At 29.5% G+C, this 15,773-nt stretch overlaps 2 protein-coding genes across 4 annotated transcripts in view; one reads left to right on the forward strand and one right to left on the reverse strand.

Moving 5' to 3' along the window:
• Window positions 1–7,208, forward strand: Hn (phenylalanine hydroxylase). Of its 2 annotated transcripts, none has more exons than XM_077415991.1 (8): window positions 1–195; window positions 2,722–2,850; window positions 2,919–3,073; window positions 4,752–4,934; window positions 5,077–5,273; window positions 5,490–5,752; window positions 6,053–6,282; window positions 6,952–7,208. In XM_077415991.1, the coding sequence occupies exons 1-8, from the start codon at window positions 109–111 to the stop codon at window positions 7,112–7,114; spliced, it is 1,407 nt and encodes a 468-aa protein (XP_077272117.1). In that variant the 5' UTR covers window positions 1–108; the 3' UTR covers window positions 7,115–7,208. The 2 variants fall into 2 exon arrangements, with proteins under 2 accessions (XP_077272117.1, XP_077272118.1); XM_077415992.1 differs by lacking the exon at window positions 1–195 and adding an exon at window positions 2,399–2,554.
• The window catches only part of Clk (circadian locomoter output cycles kaput protein Clock), an 11,203-nt gene continuing 2,550 nt past the window's right edge, over window positions 7,121–15,773 (reverse strand). The window contains exons 3-13 of one of the 2 annotated variants that reach the window (XM_077415989.1): window positions 14,698–14,823; window positions 14,464–14,612; window positions 14,172–14,263; window positions 13,848–14,052; window positions 13,678–13,773; window positions 12,502–12,577; window positions 12,190–12,428; window positions 11,888–12,123; window positions 10,702–11,139; window positions 10,187–10,360; window positions 7,121–9,950 (exon numbers count right to left, since the gene is read on the reverse strand). In XM_077415989.1, the coding sequence (XP_077272115.1) occupies window positions 9,708–9,950; window positions 10,187–10,360; window positions 10,702–11,139; window positions 11,888–12,123; window positions 12,190–12,428; window positions 12,502–12,577; window positions 13,678–13,773; window positions 13,848–14,052; window positions 14,172–14,263; window positions 14,464–14,612; window positions 14,698–14,735 (1,986 nt within the window). In that variant the 5' untranslated portion in view covers window positions 14,736–14,823 and the 3' untranslated portion in view covers window positions 7,121–9,707. The other variant, XM_077415990.1, reaches the window with a different exon arrangement.

Below are 15,773 nucleotides of genomic sequence, written 5' to 3' on the forward strand. Positions count from 1 at the left end.
CGTTCTAAGCACCAGTTCTTCCGCGTCGCTGGTCGAATAAAGAACAATTAAGTCATTTCAAACAAAAGTTAATTGATTGTGTGCACTTTCAAATTTTCGAACGTGACAATGTATGCGCAAACACGACATCAAACATCAAACGCTGAGGAGGTAGAAGATAGCAGCTCGATCCTTAGCAGCTCACCTCCAGATAAGGTATAAATAAAATTTAGAGCAATTAATTAGGACTCTCGATAATGAACAGTAAAGATTAAATCTGGCCATAAGAGTCAACGCGGTTATTTGTGTGTAATAAATCAAAATTTATTTAATTCTTCTTACATCTTTGTCCGAACATTTCGGCTTTGCATTCAGCCATCATCAGCGCGGCATAACAATTACAATTTAAAATATTCTCACGATCTCCGTTACGCTATGGATGAGTGCTTCGGAACTGGAAAGTCAGAAAGCCAATCTGCTCGTAACGTGTTGACGTATGGTTGGAATGTAATGTCATTTTCAAGTGATCAGGAGAACGCAAGTGTAATAATTGATGTCGTGGTCATTAAGAATCCGTTGTTCAGCAATGCGATTAGGAATATATAAAGTGAGAGAGCTGTCGTGTTTAATGATCTGCGAGATAAATAAAATTGTTATTAGCAAAATAACAAAACGTGTCATATTTCTTCCAATTTGCTTATTAAAATAAAATGCTATCTCTTTTATTAAAAATAATTATTCTCTACAATGGATATTCTTACTTCCAGACCAAAAAAATAAGAAAACATCCTCAGGTTTCTCAAAGAAACTATCTACATTAGTTACATTAGTATAATATAAACTTATAAAGATATTTTTTTAATATACGTATTTTACATAATTTGTATTTCATTTAAAAATAACATGGTTTTATGTTATTAATAAATACAGAGAACTTACTATTTTTTGTGCATGAAAAATATGCTATGCTGCTTATAACATACACAGAATGACTTGTCAATAGAAGTAATCCACATTAGTTAAATTTAGAAATAAAAATATAAACTTATAGAGAAACAATATAACTTAATATAACTTTTAGGACCATGGCACACAGAAAAACTTAAGCAGTAATACTTAATCAGTTAAGCAAATTGATCAATAGCTATCTTAAGTTTTCGAGAATTCTTCACTGTGATTGGTCAATTTGCTTACTGTTTGAGTCTTACTGCTTCAATTTTTCTATATGTGCCAGAGCCCTAATACAAATATAACTTATAATATAATAATATAACAATATAAAAATATAACAATATAAAAATATAACAATATAACTTAATATAAATTGAATAACAGTAAACTTATAAAGATATTATTTAATATTTGTAGCTTATAACTTATATTTAGTTCAAAAATAGCATGATTGTACGCTATTAATAAATGCAGAGAATCTACTTATTTTTTACGTACAAAAAATATGTACTATGCTACATCAATGCAGTGTGATATACTACTTCTAAATGTAAATCGATATAAAATTAATGCGATTTTAATAAAAAGTTTCTTTTTAATAAAAGATTAAATTTTAGATAATAAAAAGTTTAATAACTTTTTAATGAAACTTTAATAAAGTGTTTTCTAAATAATATTTACAAATTCAGATAATACTTATAAATCAAACATGATAACGTCAGCAAATTGTGATTTCATCACACAAATTGACTAATCATGCTAATCATAATTAACTATATAAAACCTCACATAAGCAATGCTCATCACTTTATATGTATATTTTAGCTTGTTTAAATGTCTAAAGACGTAGATGTATATAGCGACATGTATAATAAAACAAATATATAAAATTTTAAAGGATTTTAAAAGAAAAAAAAACACCAATTTAATTTTGATTCGACATACATATTGATCAATATTTTCAACACATATAACATCTGATGAAATAAAATCATTTATTGCATATTGGATGCGTTCATAAACAAAGTCATTAATCAAATAGCGGACTTTAGTGTTGTATACTTTTAGCAATAATATCATATTATGACAATAATAAAAAAAATTATTAAAAATATTTTTCCGTAGATTCCCTTAATATAAAAATTGTTTCGTCATATATAATTTATAAATGCCAGTGAAACGATAAACTCATTCCATTCGAAGGAAGTTACAAGGAGATATCGCGGCCTTGACTTCCAAACTGTTCTCTATGATCAAAATGATGCAAAACCTTTCACGGATTACAGTATTTGGAATTTTACACTTCTTTTTCTAAATAACAAAAAACTTAAACGTCTATTTAAAGTCCTCCTTGCTTCTCATGTAATCGTATTGCTTTTATGCATATATAAGGAACTATTAAATATGCATATAGTCTTTAAGATTCTCGATTTACCGGGATTTCCATCAAACACTCGATGAGATCTAAAACAGGAGGGGATTCTTGCAATCGTATATATGGGAAGATCGCTCAACCATAGTTTTAATCCGGCAGTTCACTTTACGGTTTAACTATCACGACACGCGAACATTCAAATTTGGAGAACGCCGTTATTCAATAATGGCAGATGTAATAATGTTAGTGGTATGTGTCTTATTTTTATCGAAACGTTTTAAAATCTTGAAATATTAAGATATTAAAACATTAATTTCTATAAATGGAGACATCAAAATATTCCTACAAAAAAAAGATTTATTCAGTACGATTATTATTTAACGCATCATAATTATTCTCGAATATATGTGTGTTAGCCGAAGCTGATCCATGGCGGAAATTACATCAAAGAAGGCAGAGATTCAGCTAGAAGCACTTGCTTAATTTTTTCCCCGAAAGAAGAAGACGAAGTTGGATCGCTGGGAAAATATCTTCAGCTCTTTGTCGTAAGTATAATTTCATTGATTAATGGATGTATTGAAATGCATATAGTCAAGGGCAGATATTATTTTAGAAACACAAAGTGAACCTCTTGCACATCGAGTCCAGAAGTTCTCTTCGACAACCAAATGGCTATGAGTTTATGGTGGATTGTGCACCAGGTGGTAATATAGCCTCTGTAATTGAGTGTTTACGAGATCAATGCAGCTACTTTTCGATAATCTCCAGGTAATAATTTTTAACATTTGTTTAAAAATTAAATATAATATAGTTTTCAATTTCCAATAACTTTGCCATAAATAGTAACATTGTTTAATTAATAATTGCACTATATTTATTAATTTATTATTCTTATTACGTTATATATTATTTACATACGTATACATACACGCACGCACGCACGCACGCACGCACGCACGCACGCACGCACGCACACACACACACACACACACACACACACACACACACACACACACACACACACACACACACACACACACACACACACACACACACACACACACACACACACACACACACACACACACACACACACATTATAATAATAATATTATTATTATTATTATTATTAATATGTATAATGTTATGTATACCTAATCAATCATATTATCATATATTATATTATATATATATATATATATATATATATATATATATATATATATAATACAATTTTAATTATTAGGCAGATGTTGAGATAACAGTATTTATTAATGTGCGTAAAACATGACAAATATTATCTTATAATTAGAGTTAATCAAATTAAAGTTAATTAAATTTTTAACGCAATGTACCGTTTAAAAACTTTAAAAATCTAGATTTCTTTTCTAATATTCTTTGCAATATTTGTTACTAATAGTTATAGATTTTAACAAAACACATGTTAAACATAAATAAATCAATTACACTGGCCTGTTGACGTGTCAGATGCGGATTGAGTACTCGAGTCGTTTCCTATATAGATTTTTGGCCTCTGAATCTGAATCTGTCAGTGAAATTTTTCTATCACATCTGGTTTTTGAAAAAATTGAGGTCAAATGTGCAAAAGAACTTGTTTTTGGTCCTTTTTGACAAAGTATACCAAAAAAATGACTTAATATATTGGATCAATATAACGTCAAAAAGATATCATTTTAACTGTGATATGTTACTTGTAAGTGATGAACCCGATGTGTTAGAAAATTCGAAAAAAGCTTAAAATAAAGGTTAGACATAATCTACTTTAGACTAAGCAAACTCATAATTATAATTAATCCGTAAATTATCTATTGCGAGCTACAATGTTTCTTTGTGGTAGGGTGCACTCGCGCTCACGCCGCACCAGCCGTTGGCAGAGGGAAATCAGAAATAAATTCTTTAAAATAAAAAATGGCCAAAAACGCGTTTTTTTGTATATTTAACCTTAATTTTTTGAAAAACCAAATGTGATGGAAAATTTTTACTGACAGATTCAAATTTAGTAGCCAAAAATCTATAGAAAACGACTCAAAAAACCCAATCCGCATCTGACACGTCGACCAGCGTTATATTATAATATCAATTTAAATGTGTTAAAAAATATTCTAGTTTTATGAAGGAGCTGTTATATAACTAAATAATTATCAATATTTGGTTCGATTAATCTTCGATACATATATTCCAAACTCACAGATGATCTTCTTGATGACTAAAAAATATTTGTCTTTATATTAAATATATTATTCTGTTTCTCTCGATTATTTAGTATACAAAGCTATATAATATAAGATTTCAATATCTTTATCAATTCACCTTCTTTCATAATCATCAGTAAAACATTCATCATTCATATTATACATATTTAAATTCTTCAATATTTATGTGGTCAAGGTAATAAAATTGAATGTGGATTGTAACTTCTTTTCAGAAATCACAAAGATAATATGGATACAGTACCATGGTTTCCCAGGAGAATACGCGACCTCGATAAGTTTGCTAATCAAATTTTGTCTTACGGTGCCGAACTTGATAGCGATCATCCTGGTTTCACTGATCCTGTATACCGACAGAGAAGGAAATATTTCGCAGACATTGCTTATCATTACAAACAGTAAGTGAATTAGAGTACGATGTATATCGTATTAAAATAGCAAGACATGTAAAGCTAGACATGTAGATATTTATACAAATATTTATAAAAACATATAAATTTCAAAAAATGTAATATATTGTATTTATGTACTACGTTTTAGCGGACAACCTATTCCAAGAGTGGAATACACACCTGAAGAAATAGCTACGTGGGGCGGAGTTTTCAGAAATTTGACTAAGCTTTATCCAAAGTACGCATGCAGAGAGCATAATCACGTTTTTCCGCTGCTTATCGAAAATTGCGGCTACCGAGAAGACAACATACCCCAATTGGAAGATATATCCAACTTCTTGAAGGGTAACATCTTGGTGCTGATTTAAAATTTATACAATTAAAATGCTAGATAGCGTTGTGTGTGTATGTACGAAAGCTAAATTATCTTCAGTTTTAAATAATCAATTTTCCTTTCTTTGCTCTGTATCAAAAAAGATAAATCGCTAATCATGCAGTTAATAATGCAATTCAATGGTTCACACAATCACGCACAATTTTACCTTTTAATTGATTTTTCAGACTGTACCGGTTTTACACTTCGCCCAGTGGCAGGGTTATTATCTTCACGTGATTTCCTAGCTGGATTAGCCTTCAGAGTGTTTCACAGCACGCAATATATACGACACAGCAGTAAACCACTTTACACGCCGGAACCGGACGTGTGCCACGAGATTCTGGGCCATGTGCCACTTTTCGCCGATCCATCTTTTGCGCAATTTTCACAAGTTATTGGTCTGGCATCCCTTGGTGCTCCGGACGAATATATAGAGAAACTTGCAACGGTATCATAAAATATTTTGCTTAAATTTAAAAAATGTAATATTATAGTTGCAGAACCATATAAAATACATTAATCGAAATGTTACGAATATATGTTAAAGATTCTCTTATAAAGACCTAAAATTAAAAAATTAGATACTATTGTTAATTTTGACTTTTAATAGTATTCGTTAACAATAGAAACAGAGTTTGTTAACAACAGAAATAAAATGAAAAGAAAAAACAAAGATTCCATTATTTAAGAGAAAGAGAAAAAATAAATAATATATTAAATAAATTATAAGTATAATTTGTTTCTGCAGTGTTTTTGGTTCACGGTTGAATACGGAATATGTCGACAAAATGGAGAATTAAAAGCATACGGTGCTGGCCTGCTGTCATCTTTTGGCGAATTGGAATATTGTTTGAGCGACAAGCCAGAGCTTCGACCTTTCGACCCACCGAAGACTGCATTGCAAAAATATCCGATAACGGAATATCAACCCGTATACTATGTTGCCGAGAACTTCGAGGATGCAAAAGAAAAAATGACGTGAGTACAGAGACAATAAATAAATGTGTCGAATAGATTTTCTCTTATCTATCTCGCCTCAGGTCAACACTTGTTTTCTTCACATTGGATGCAATATAGGCTATTTTTGGCGTAACTCTGATATAGCAAACAAAGTGTATCAAACTGTACTAGAACGTTTTTCGCGTGTTTGGTGATTTGTGATATAGCCGTTTTGACATTACCCAGTTAGTTGATACCATGCTATACTAATTGTATAATAAGTAATACTAAGAAGCAGGGTACCTGTTTTAATACTTGTTGTTAAATGTTGCAAACATAATGCGCCAAATATAATACAAATAGTCCAAATAGATGTAAGCAATGTATTTTACATATTTATTTCGTGTAAAATTTATCTTAGACTCGTATTTTAATCACAGTTATCCTATAGAGTTTTAGGTTCGCGCGTATAGAAAAGAACCAGTATGTTTTAGAGTAATGTTGCGGTACGTGTTCTGTATATGTATCAAACAATCGCCAAAAATCGCCATTTATCGCAAAGTTGTAATCGTAATGCACTTCACGCAAGATATAATGCGCTTCTTGTTTGTTTAGAATTATCATGCAAATTTGCAATTTGTATAATAGTTCCAAATAAACGCGGAAGGGATAAGAACTAAGAAAAATAATCAATTCTTTTAATTTTAGGAAATTTGCTCAAAGCATACCAAGAAAATTCGGAGTCAGATATGATGCTTATACGCAGAGTATCAGCATTATTGACAGTAAACAACAAGTGGAAGCTCTTGTAAATAATGTGAATCAGGAAGTACAAATTTTGATGGATGCATTAAGAAAATTACATCATTAAAACTAATTTTATCCTATGTTATTCTTACATGACATGATATAAAATAACATCACAATGTATGTATATTCTTTAATAAAATATTATTGTACTATCATGTTGTAAAAATAAGTTTTTATTAAAGTAAATACGTATACATAGAAAAATATCATTTTATATATTAAGAAATTTTATTTTTGCAGTAATACTCTCAGAAATGTTTATTATTATGTAACTCATACATTAAAGGATAATTTTTATAAAAAATAAAATTGAAACACTTTGCTGTGTTTTTCAATTTCAATATATTAAATAAATATTATACATCATATCTTTACCTTTTTTTTTAAGTAGCAAATTTATATAATTTAAAAAATAAGAGAAAAAAATTATTGAACATTATATAGGAACAATAAAAAATTGTAGATATTTCTTAAATTCCGAAAAATTAATTATCTAATGTACATCTATTTTAAATTCGATTGTATATTATAAAAGTGTCAACTATGTGAATAATTTCTGCTAAAAATTTTTTATACCAATCTATATTTTACATTTAGCGTTCTACGCAGTCGTCTCAAGAATATATTGCCATCACCTCAATTTAAATGGCATATCGCATGACATATCGTAGTTTGATCGATGTTAAGCTTTTTGTTCTATATTGACAATATTTTGATCGAGTAACAATTTTGAAATGTTATAGCAATCTAACATACATTTATATTATAATGCATTAGATATGTAAGAAAATTCTAACATTATACTTATACATACCACAAAATATATATTACTTTTCTTGCCATCATATACATATACAAATATATGAATACACCCTGTTCTGGAAAATGTGGAGATTGGTCCCTTCTCCGTTGACTTTGATGACACTTATTTAAAAAAATAAATTCAATAAATACGTATAAACGTGATGTGTCCACTTTTGATAGTAGCTCTCTCACTTGTTGCTATAAAAATGCTTTACACTTTATAGAAATAAACAAATTATTCTTGAGAGCTTACCAAAATTTACATAAAAATTGTACATTTAATATAATATACTTTTACTTTCTTAACACTGCACGGACACCGTGTTTTTAGAGCACTTACCGGAACACCCCGGAACTTTTAAGTCCAAAAAATTTTTGAAAATGTTTCTATTACAAAAAATCTGTAAAAATTTATGTATCATCTCTAAGGGTTTCAAAAAGTGATTTCTATATACTTACATAGGCCGAAACTGTTGCAATTTTCTTTAAAAGTGCTGAAGCCATTCTTGTTGGAATCATAAATAAAAAATCGACTTTGCCTTAAAAGGCCCACGGTATCCGCGCAGTGTTAGTAATACGCTTCTCTTTATTCAATAAATCCGTAGATCTGTCAATACACTCAATACTGTCAGATTTACTATCAGATATTTCATTATTTGTTATTTTATACGATATACACATACAATAACGCAGTAACCCTTAAATATTTAATCACTTTATCTTTTCCCAAAATAATTTTCTAATTTGAAAATATTTTTTTCCCTACAAATATATAAATTATATTCTTAATATGGAAAAAAGGCAAATAAAGAAACTTAAGAATTATTAATTGTATAAAAAAAATATCCATCGTACCATGTCATAATCTGGAAAGTTTTCCAAAATTTTTAAATTTTCTAAGTAAAAGCTACATTATTCCTTATCAAAACTTATCTTTTTTAGAGATTATTTTACAATGCATGTAATTAACTTTTATAAATTCTGATTTTATGTAATACATATTTTGCGTCGCACAATACTACTTTGCTTTACATTGCCTCGTAGTTTTTAAGAGTTTCTTTAAAATAGAATTGTAAGATAGTCCATTATATGGAAGTCCCTTATACTGTAAAGATCGCTGGAGATCGCACGAGAAAAACATAGTTGAAATTATAAACAAATATACAACAATCTCCTGATAGCACAGTGTCAGTTGGTGCCGTCATGATGCCGTCGTGTTGCTGTTAATATACACGAATTTCGTGCATATTAACAGCAACACGACGGCATCATGACGGCACTAACTGACACTGTGCTATCAGGGTCGTAGAACAAGATATAGTCAATATGTTAAAAATTGCACGCTATTGTAAAATGCTAAAAGTTTGTTACATTTTACGCAATATCTGCCGCTATCACACAAATGTTCTTATCATAACTTCTTAGAATATATTTTTGTACACTTGAAACATACAACAATTTTTACAAAAATGACAATGCTCTCTAAAAAAGAACGGTAGGACCACAATATATTTGTAAGTGTAACAATAGATATTTTAAGCCAATTTTTTCACAGCGATAAATAAATAACATAAACTTGGGAAAAAAATTTCGAAAAATCTTAAGTTTTTGAAGATTAACATTTCTTGTCTACTTAATATTATAGATACAATTAATACATAAAAAGAAGAAAGTCTTTTCTAATTTTGCGAAGATCTTTGCTGTTGATTCAAAGACGCCTCCAAGTTACTAGTTACTGTACATCATCTCGGCTTGTTGTGGACATATTTGGAAAGGAACGAGATATCGGAATTGCTGCCTTCCTGCTGCGGTGGTCTCTGTTGTTGTTGTTGTTGCAGTTGCGAATGCTGCTATTGCTGTTGGGTTTGAATTATAGCGCCCTCATTGCCATGCGTTGAGCCTGGCGACGGATTCACTTGTAAGGAATGCGAAAATAATTCCGTAGGCACTATAGGCACTGGCACAGTAATTGGTATGGGAAGTACGTTCACGCCTTGTACGCTATTGGATGTGGGCAATTGTACATTAGTATTATTAATATTACACCGGCTTGCTTGTTGACACGGGTTTGATGGATTATACGGTATACCAGTCTGAAATATAAATATCAATCAAAGAGCTTTTTTATGTTTTTTTAAGCAGATAGTATTTCACAGTGAACAACTATAATTTTAATATTTAATAAAAAATTTAAAAAGCAATATGTAAAAAACATATATAAACATAGATAAATAGATAGATGCACGTCTGAAACAAAAATAATCAGTTACCCGAAAATTAAAGAAGTTAAATACTATTGCGCAATTTCTTATTTAAAAAATATACAAACATTTAATAACGGCGTGAGAATCCCATATCGGGCGATAAACAATTGTTCTGAGACCCTTCTTAATTCTTCTTGCTGGTGAACAATCAGTTGTTGTAGCTCTTCATGTTTCCGTTGTAATTCGTCTTGTATTTGGTTCTGCGCAGGAGTCATTACTATACCCTGCTGATGTAACATCTGAAAATACCGAGAATACAACAAAATAAACATTTTTAAAATTATTCAGAAATACAATTAAACTATTTACAAGTATATAACATTAAAATATTATAAATATAGATCAAATTTTGTTAAATTTATATGAATCATATAATTTTATTATTTTAAAATTAAACAAATTAAAAAAAAATGCGTATGCATGGATTACGCGGATTAAGAAAAAGTCTTTTCAGTCTATAAAAAAATGAATTAAAACGCAATTGTTTAACGAAAGTTGCACCTTAAACACGATCAGAATAAAAAATTGTACGTATACATGTGCAATTAATATTAATGTCACGAATAATTTATTTTCTTACCTCATGAGTGGGTACGGATGAAAGAATTGGAGCAGCTGGCGCTGCAAATCCCGTTGTGACGACCGATTGCAGATTAACTGTTGCATATTGCGCGGGATCCATAAAATTTATACATGATTGATCGAGCTGATGTTGTTGCGGTTGCTGTTGCTGCTGTTGCTGTTGCTGCTGTGGCTGTTGCTGTTGCGTTTGTTGCTGTTGCCTACTGTCTACCGATGCTATTGGCTTCGACACCACGGAACTGCTTGCAGAAGCTGCGTTCGATCTTGATCCATGTGTTACTTGTGAGTGAGGTGAACTTCGTAATGAAACGGATATTGAAGACGTATTGGAACCATCACCGCGATGTCGGAGATTGGAAGCGATTGTCATCGACTTCGACGTTCTCGATGATTTGTTTGACCATTGCGTTAATGGTGTTTGACAAGATGTCATTATCTGTGTGTGTGTAAAAATGTGAACCGAATAATATAAATATAATGCATACGCGCAAATGTAAATCGAGTTCAAATCATATAATAATATAGTAAAGATTGTAGATATTGCGTACATACATAAAAAAAAAAATCCTCTCTTTAATTCTTCCTTCTGTTTCTCTTTTTCTTCAAAATTTTTTTTAATGTTTTTATTTTATACATCGTATTATTAACTATTATTTCTAATATTCTAAGTTAAATAATCATCAGTATATTTAACTGTATTGATTTGAAAATTTATAAAAGGAAGAAATAATCAATGTGAATAATAATATCTGTTTTATGTTCTATTATATTTTTTAGTAAATTTTAAAAATTACTTTTGTTTCTCTATTCCATTATTTAACTTTATCTGCTTTTCCTATAACAAATATTTTATCCACAATATTCTTCAACACCAATAAAATGTGTAACAAAGATTACAATCGAACTATAAAATCAGTCACAAAATATTAGCCAATATACATAAATTGATAAAAAATAAAAAAATAAAAATGTCTACAAATATCCATTAAAAATTTATTCGATATAAGTTTTGTATAACTGAAATTTAAATTTAAAATTCTTTAATGACAAAATATAATCATTGTTTTAATTGTTTTAGTTTTGAAGTCTCCGTTCCTTGCATTTATACATACGGATATATTTTGTCCAAATTAATATCACAATAGTTATAAAATTATATAATCGCGTTCCGTCTATCATCTTACTTGTTTTACAGGCAGTAAAATGTCTTGATTTTGCGTTTTATCGTAACCCCCCGATTCCGCGCGCATTTCCTTCATTACGTCGACGTAACTGACTACGTAATGCGTGCACACGATAAATTCAGGTTTGGAATTCCATTGATTGTAAGTGATGTAGAATCTGGTCTGCAGCCAAATCCATTGCTGGCCTTTTGTGAGGAATCTATAGTAGCAAGACGTCCCTTCGCCTTTCTGCATCACTAAAAAAGATGACGTAATTAATACTCAACTGTCGACCACTAGTCGATCGTTTTTTCAATACTCACATGATTCATGGCACGTAACTACATTGTCTAAATCGTCTACGTGATAGTAGTCGTAACCAGAAGTGCCTAAAACTTCAAAAGGCAGATACCCAATAATAGGTGGAGCTCTGTGATCTAAAAATAGGAATTTCCATTCAAGACTATGGCGAGATGTGAACTCTGACTTCGTACTATCCGTCACGGATAATTCTCGGATAAGCTGAGGAGTTTGCAAACGTCCCGTACCCACGAAGACCAATCTGCAAAAGTGAACGTAAATAAATTGCGATGCGATTGTATTTTTAAATTTTTGTATACGGCTAGGGAAAGTACTTGTTATCTGATCCGCTGGTATTACTAAGTTTCTGATTTGGCAATAGATTGTCAACATCGTTATCCATAGCAGAACCTGTAACAACACAAAATACTTTGATTATATTCTATTTTAAATATAAAGTTGTTTGATAAAGCTGGTTGTCTGATAAAACTAATTTTGAGAATATACAATTATTTGCAATAAGATATAAAATTGTTTGATAAATTTAATTTTTAGTATAGGGTAACTCCGATGTATACGCCGCCGAATTAAGGAAAACTTAATTTATCGAGTACTATTTACTGTATTTAAGGCAAATGAATTATACGAATAAAAACTTTATATACTGTCTACTACTATAAAAAAATTAGAAATATGAAACATTTATTCTTCGTATTTAACAAAAAAAACTTTTAGAGACCTTTGCATTTTTGTCATATCCCAGGAGGGGTGGGATAAATGATATTCATAGGTGAAAACGCCTTACAAAAAATTACAAGTAATGTTTATAAATGAAGCAATAAAATGTCATAATATATGTCATAAAATGTGTGTAAAAAGTTTATTAAGGTGTAAGAATGATAAACAAATTATAAAACTAAACAATTTTAAAAAGAAAATAAACAAACGATAAATGCATTAAAAGTTATTGTTATATGATCCAAAAAAAGAAGGAAAAAGAACACGTAGGAAATTTTGATTTTTATAGAGTGTTTGTACTAATGGCATAAATCCCGCACGCTACAAATGCCGTATATCCCAGGCAGGTGGGATATACATATCAAGCTAAACAAAGAATAGGATACAACAGCTATGCACTTGCATTTTGCTTTATTCCATCCTTTTACTATATCCCTTTACATTTATGTATCATAAAATAATCATTAAACCTTTTACACTCTTTACAGTAATCATTTTATGTAGGTCATAATATATGTGATCGCGCTACTTACTACATTGAAAAATCGATTCAACTTATGACGGTTTCGTTAATATGAACAGTAAAGAACTGAAATTACAACACAATACTAATATGGCATAAAGGCACATAACAGAATATAATTGCGAGCAAATACCTTCATTCCTTCTATTTTTTCTGACTTCTGCGGCGTACATCCCCGCGCGGCGTAAATACCGAAGTTACCCTATAGAATTACTTTGCAAATTAAAAAGTATCGAGATATTTTACTCACGAAAGTATCCAATAAACTGTACAAGTTCATAAATAGATTCTTCCCGAAAATCGAGTCCACCCCTTTTGATATGACACGTGAAAGTAATTTGGTCCTCTGTTAATATAGAAAATTATGTTTATTAGTAATCACATAAATCTCTTAACTTATATAATGACTAGAAAAAATACCTTTCTTCACACTGCGTCTGTCTCGTGTGCTCCCAGGATTCAGTAAGACATTATATAACTGCGGCTGATCCTCTTGATATGTTATATCATAAATTGTTGTGTTCTCCAATTCGTTCGGAAGATATCCAAGCAGAGACGTAACACTCTCGGAGACATAATAAATGTGTCCGTTTGAAGAAAAAACCATTATAAATCCGTCCAACGCCTATATTTAAAAATAAACATTTATATATTAAATATATCTACATAAAATATATAATACTACAGAGTTTACGTTTAATATCTTACGTTTAATTTATTATAATCTGTAGTATGTAATTTTACCTCTAATATAAGGTGAGTAAATTCTTCGTTAGAAAGAAAAGATGGTTTCCAATCTTCTTGAATCTCATGGACTCTCGACCTAACAGCTATCTCTGAAAAGAAACAACTACATACTGTAATTTCAAAAACTAACATTTAAAAGCTTATTAAATGACAGTGATAGATTAAAAATTTAATCCATTTATTAACTCTTTTATGTTTACTTAACAATCTTAATTAACAATTTCAATTATTATTATTTACAGAGATATTTCAGTTTTATACAGAGCACTGTGAAAAGTCTTGCACTTACCATTATGATTCTTTAAAAATAGAATTGTTGACTTCAGCACCGTGGATTTATCCATTTTCCGCGTATTGGCACTAACCATACTACCAAGCTCGTTCACAAGCATGTTAAATTGATCTCTGCGTTTCTTTTCGCTGAGATTACGCGATTTTCTGAAAGACAAACATTTATGCGCTTAATATTTATCGCGACAAACATTAAATAAAAGTTGCGTAAGAATTTTAAATAAGTTCCTACCGCTTTGTATCATCTTTATCATCGATATCATCGTCCATGATGTTGCTGAAGACAAAACGTGTTCTTTAATTTAATATAATAGAACTTCTTGAAGAGATGAAGATATAATAATACAATGACTCGTTTCTGCAAAAAGACAAAATTTATCATAATGTGTATTCAATATTGATATATTTAATGCTAATTTTATATTGTTGTCAAGCAATGTTATTTAAAGATGATGTTAATTGATTTTAAGTAACATAATATATTAATAAAAAATTATATTGATCTTCGATAATAACAGAATAATAATTCTATAAATATTATGAGCAATGTCTTATATTTTAATTTGTATTTTGACTATTTTGTAAGAAATTTTAACAAACATGTATTATAGTATTACAGAAGCATAAGATAATTAAAGCATGCAAATATTAAATAATAAAATTATATATACGAAAATATATCATAACCATTTACTACGTTCTGAAACATTTTTTATCGATTTAAATAAATGGTTCGTGCAGCTTGTATACATCTAAATTGTACTTTAAAAATAGTAAAATTTAAAACAAAATTTGCGCAATTAAAAAATGACTAAACATGCAATTATTATTATTATTATGGTTAAATAATAATATAAATAACTTTTTAGTTTTACATAAATTTTGATTATCAATATAATAAATTCAAATAAATTATAACGTACATTAAAAATAAAATTCATAAAATAATTTGATATAAGAATTACATTAAAATGTCAATAACATTGTTTTAATTGTAAATAATTGCTTGATTTAAATTGCATCGAGAATTATATAACTGCAGTGCAATAATAGTTAATTATATTTATTTATTAACCAAAAATTGCAATAATTTAACATAATATAATGTGCAAAAATAATAGTTGTAATATTTATATTGTATGATCACTTCCATTCTACTGTTGATCAATCGAATAAATCAGTGCAATCCTTATTAGCAATAATAGAATCAAGTAGAAACAGTGATCATCTGAAGCTGACTAATTATTATCGATATATCTACCGTAAATAAAAATTTTTTACACAAATTCAAATTATATTATATATCTA

This window comes from Temnothorax americanus, unplaced genomic scaffold, assembly GCF_048541705.1.
Source record: "Temnothorax americanus isolate GAGA-0224 unplaced genomic scaffold, ASM4854170v1 Scaffold40, whole genome shotgun sequence".
NCBI lineage: Eukaryota > Metazoa > Arthropoda > Insecta > Hymenoptera > Formicidae > Temnothorax > Temnothorax americanus.

Excerpts from the sequence above, each read along its gene's own strand:
- Hn (XM_077415991.1), top strand. The coding sequence starts at position 109 with ATGTATGCGCAAACACGACATCAAACATCAAACGCTGAGGAGGTAGAA. Across the intron at positions 5,753-6,052 it reads ATATAGAGAAACTTGCAACG|TGTTTTTGGTTCACGGTTGA; the intron begins GTATCATAAAAT and ends TTGTTTCTGCAG. Across the intron at positions 6,283-6,951 it reads GATGCAAAAGAAAAAATGAC|GAAATTTGCTCAAAGCATAC; the intron begins GTGAGTACAGAG and ends TTTTAATTTTAG.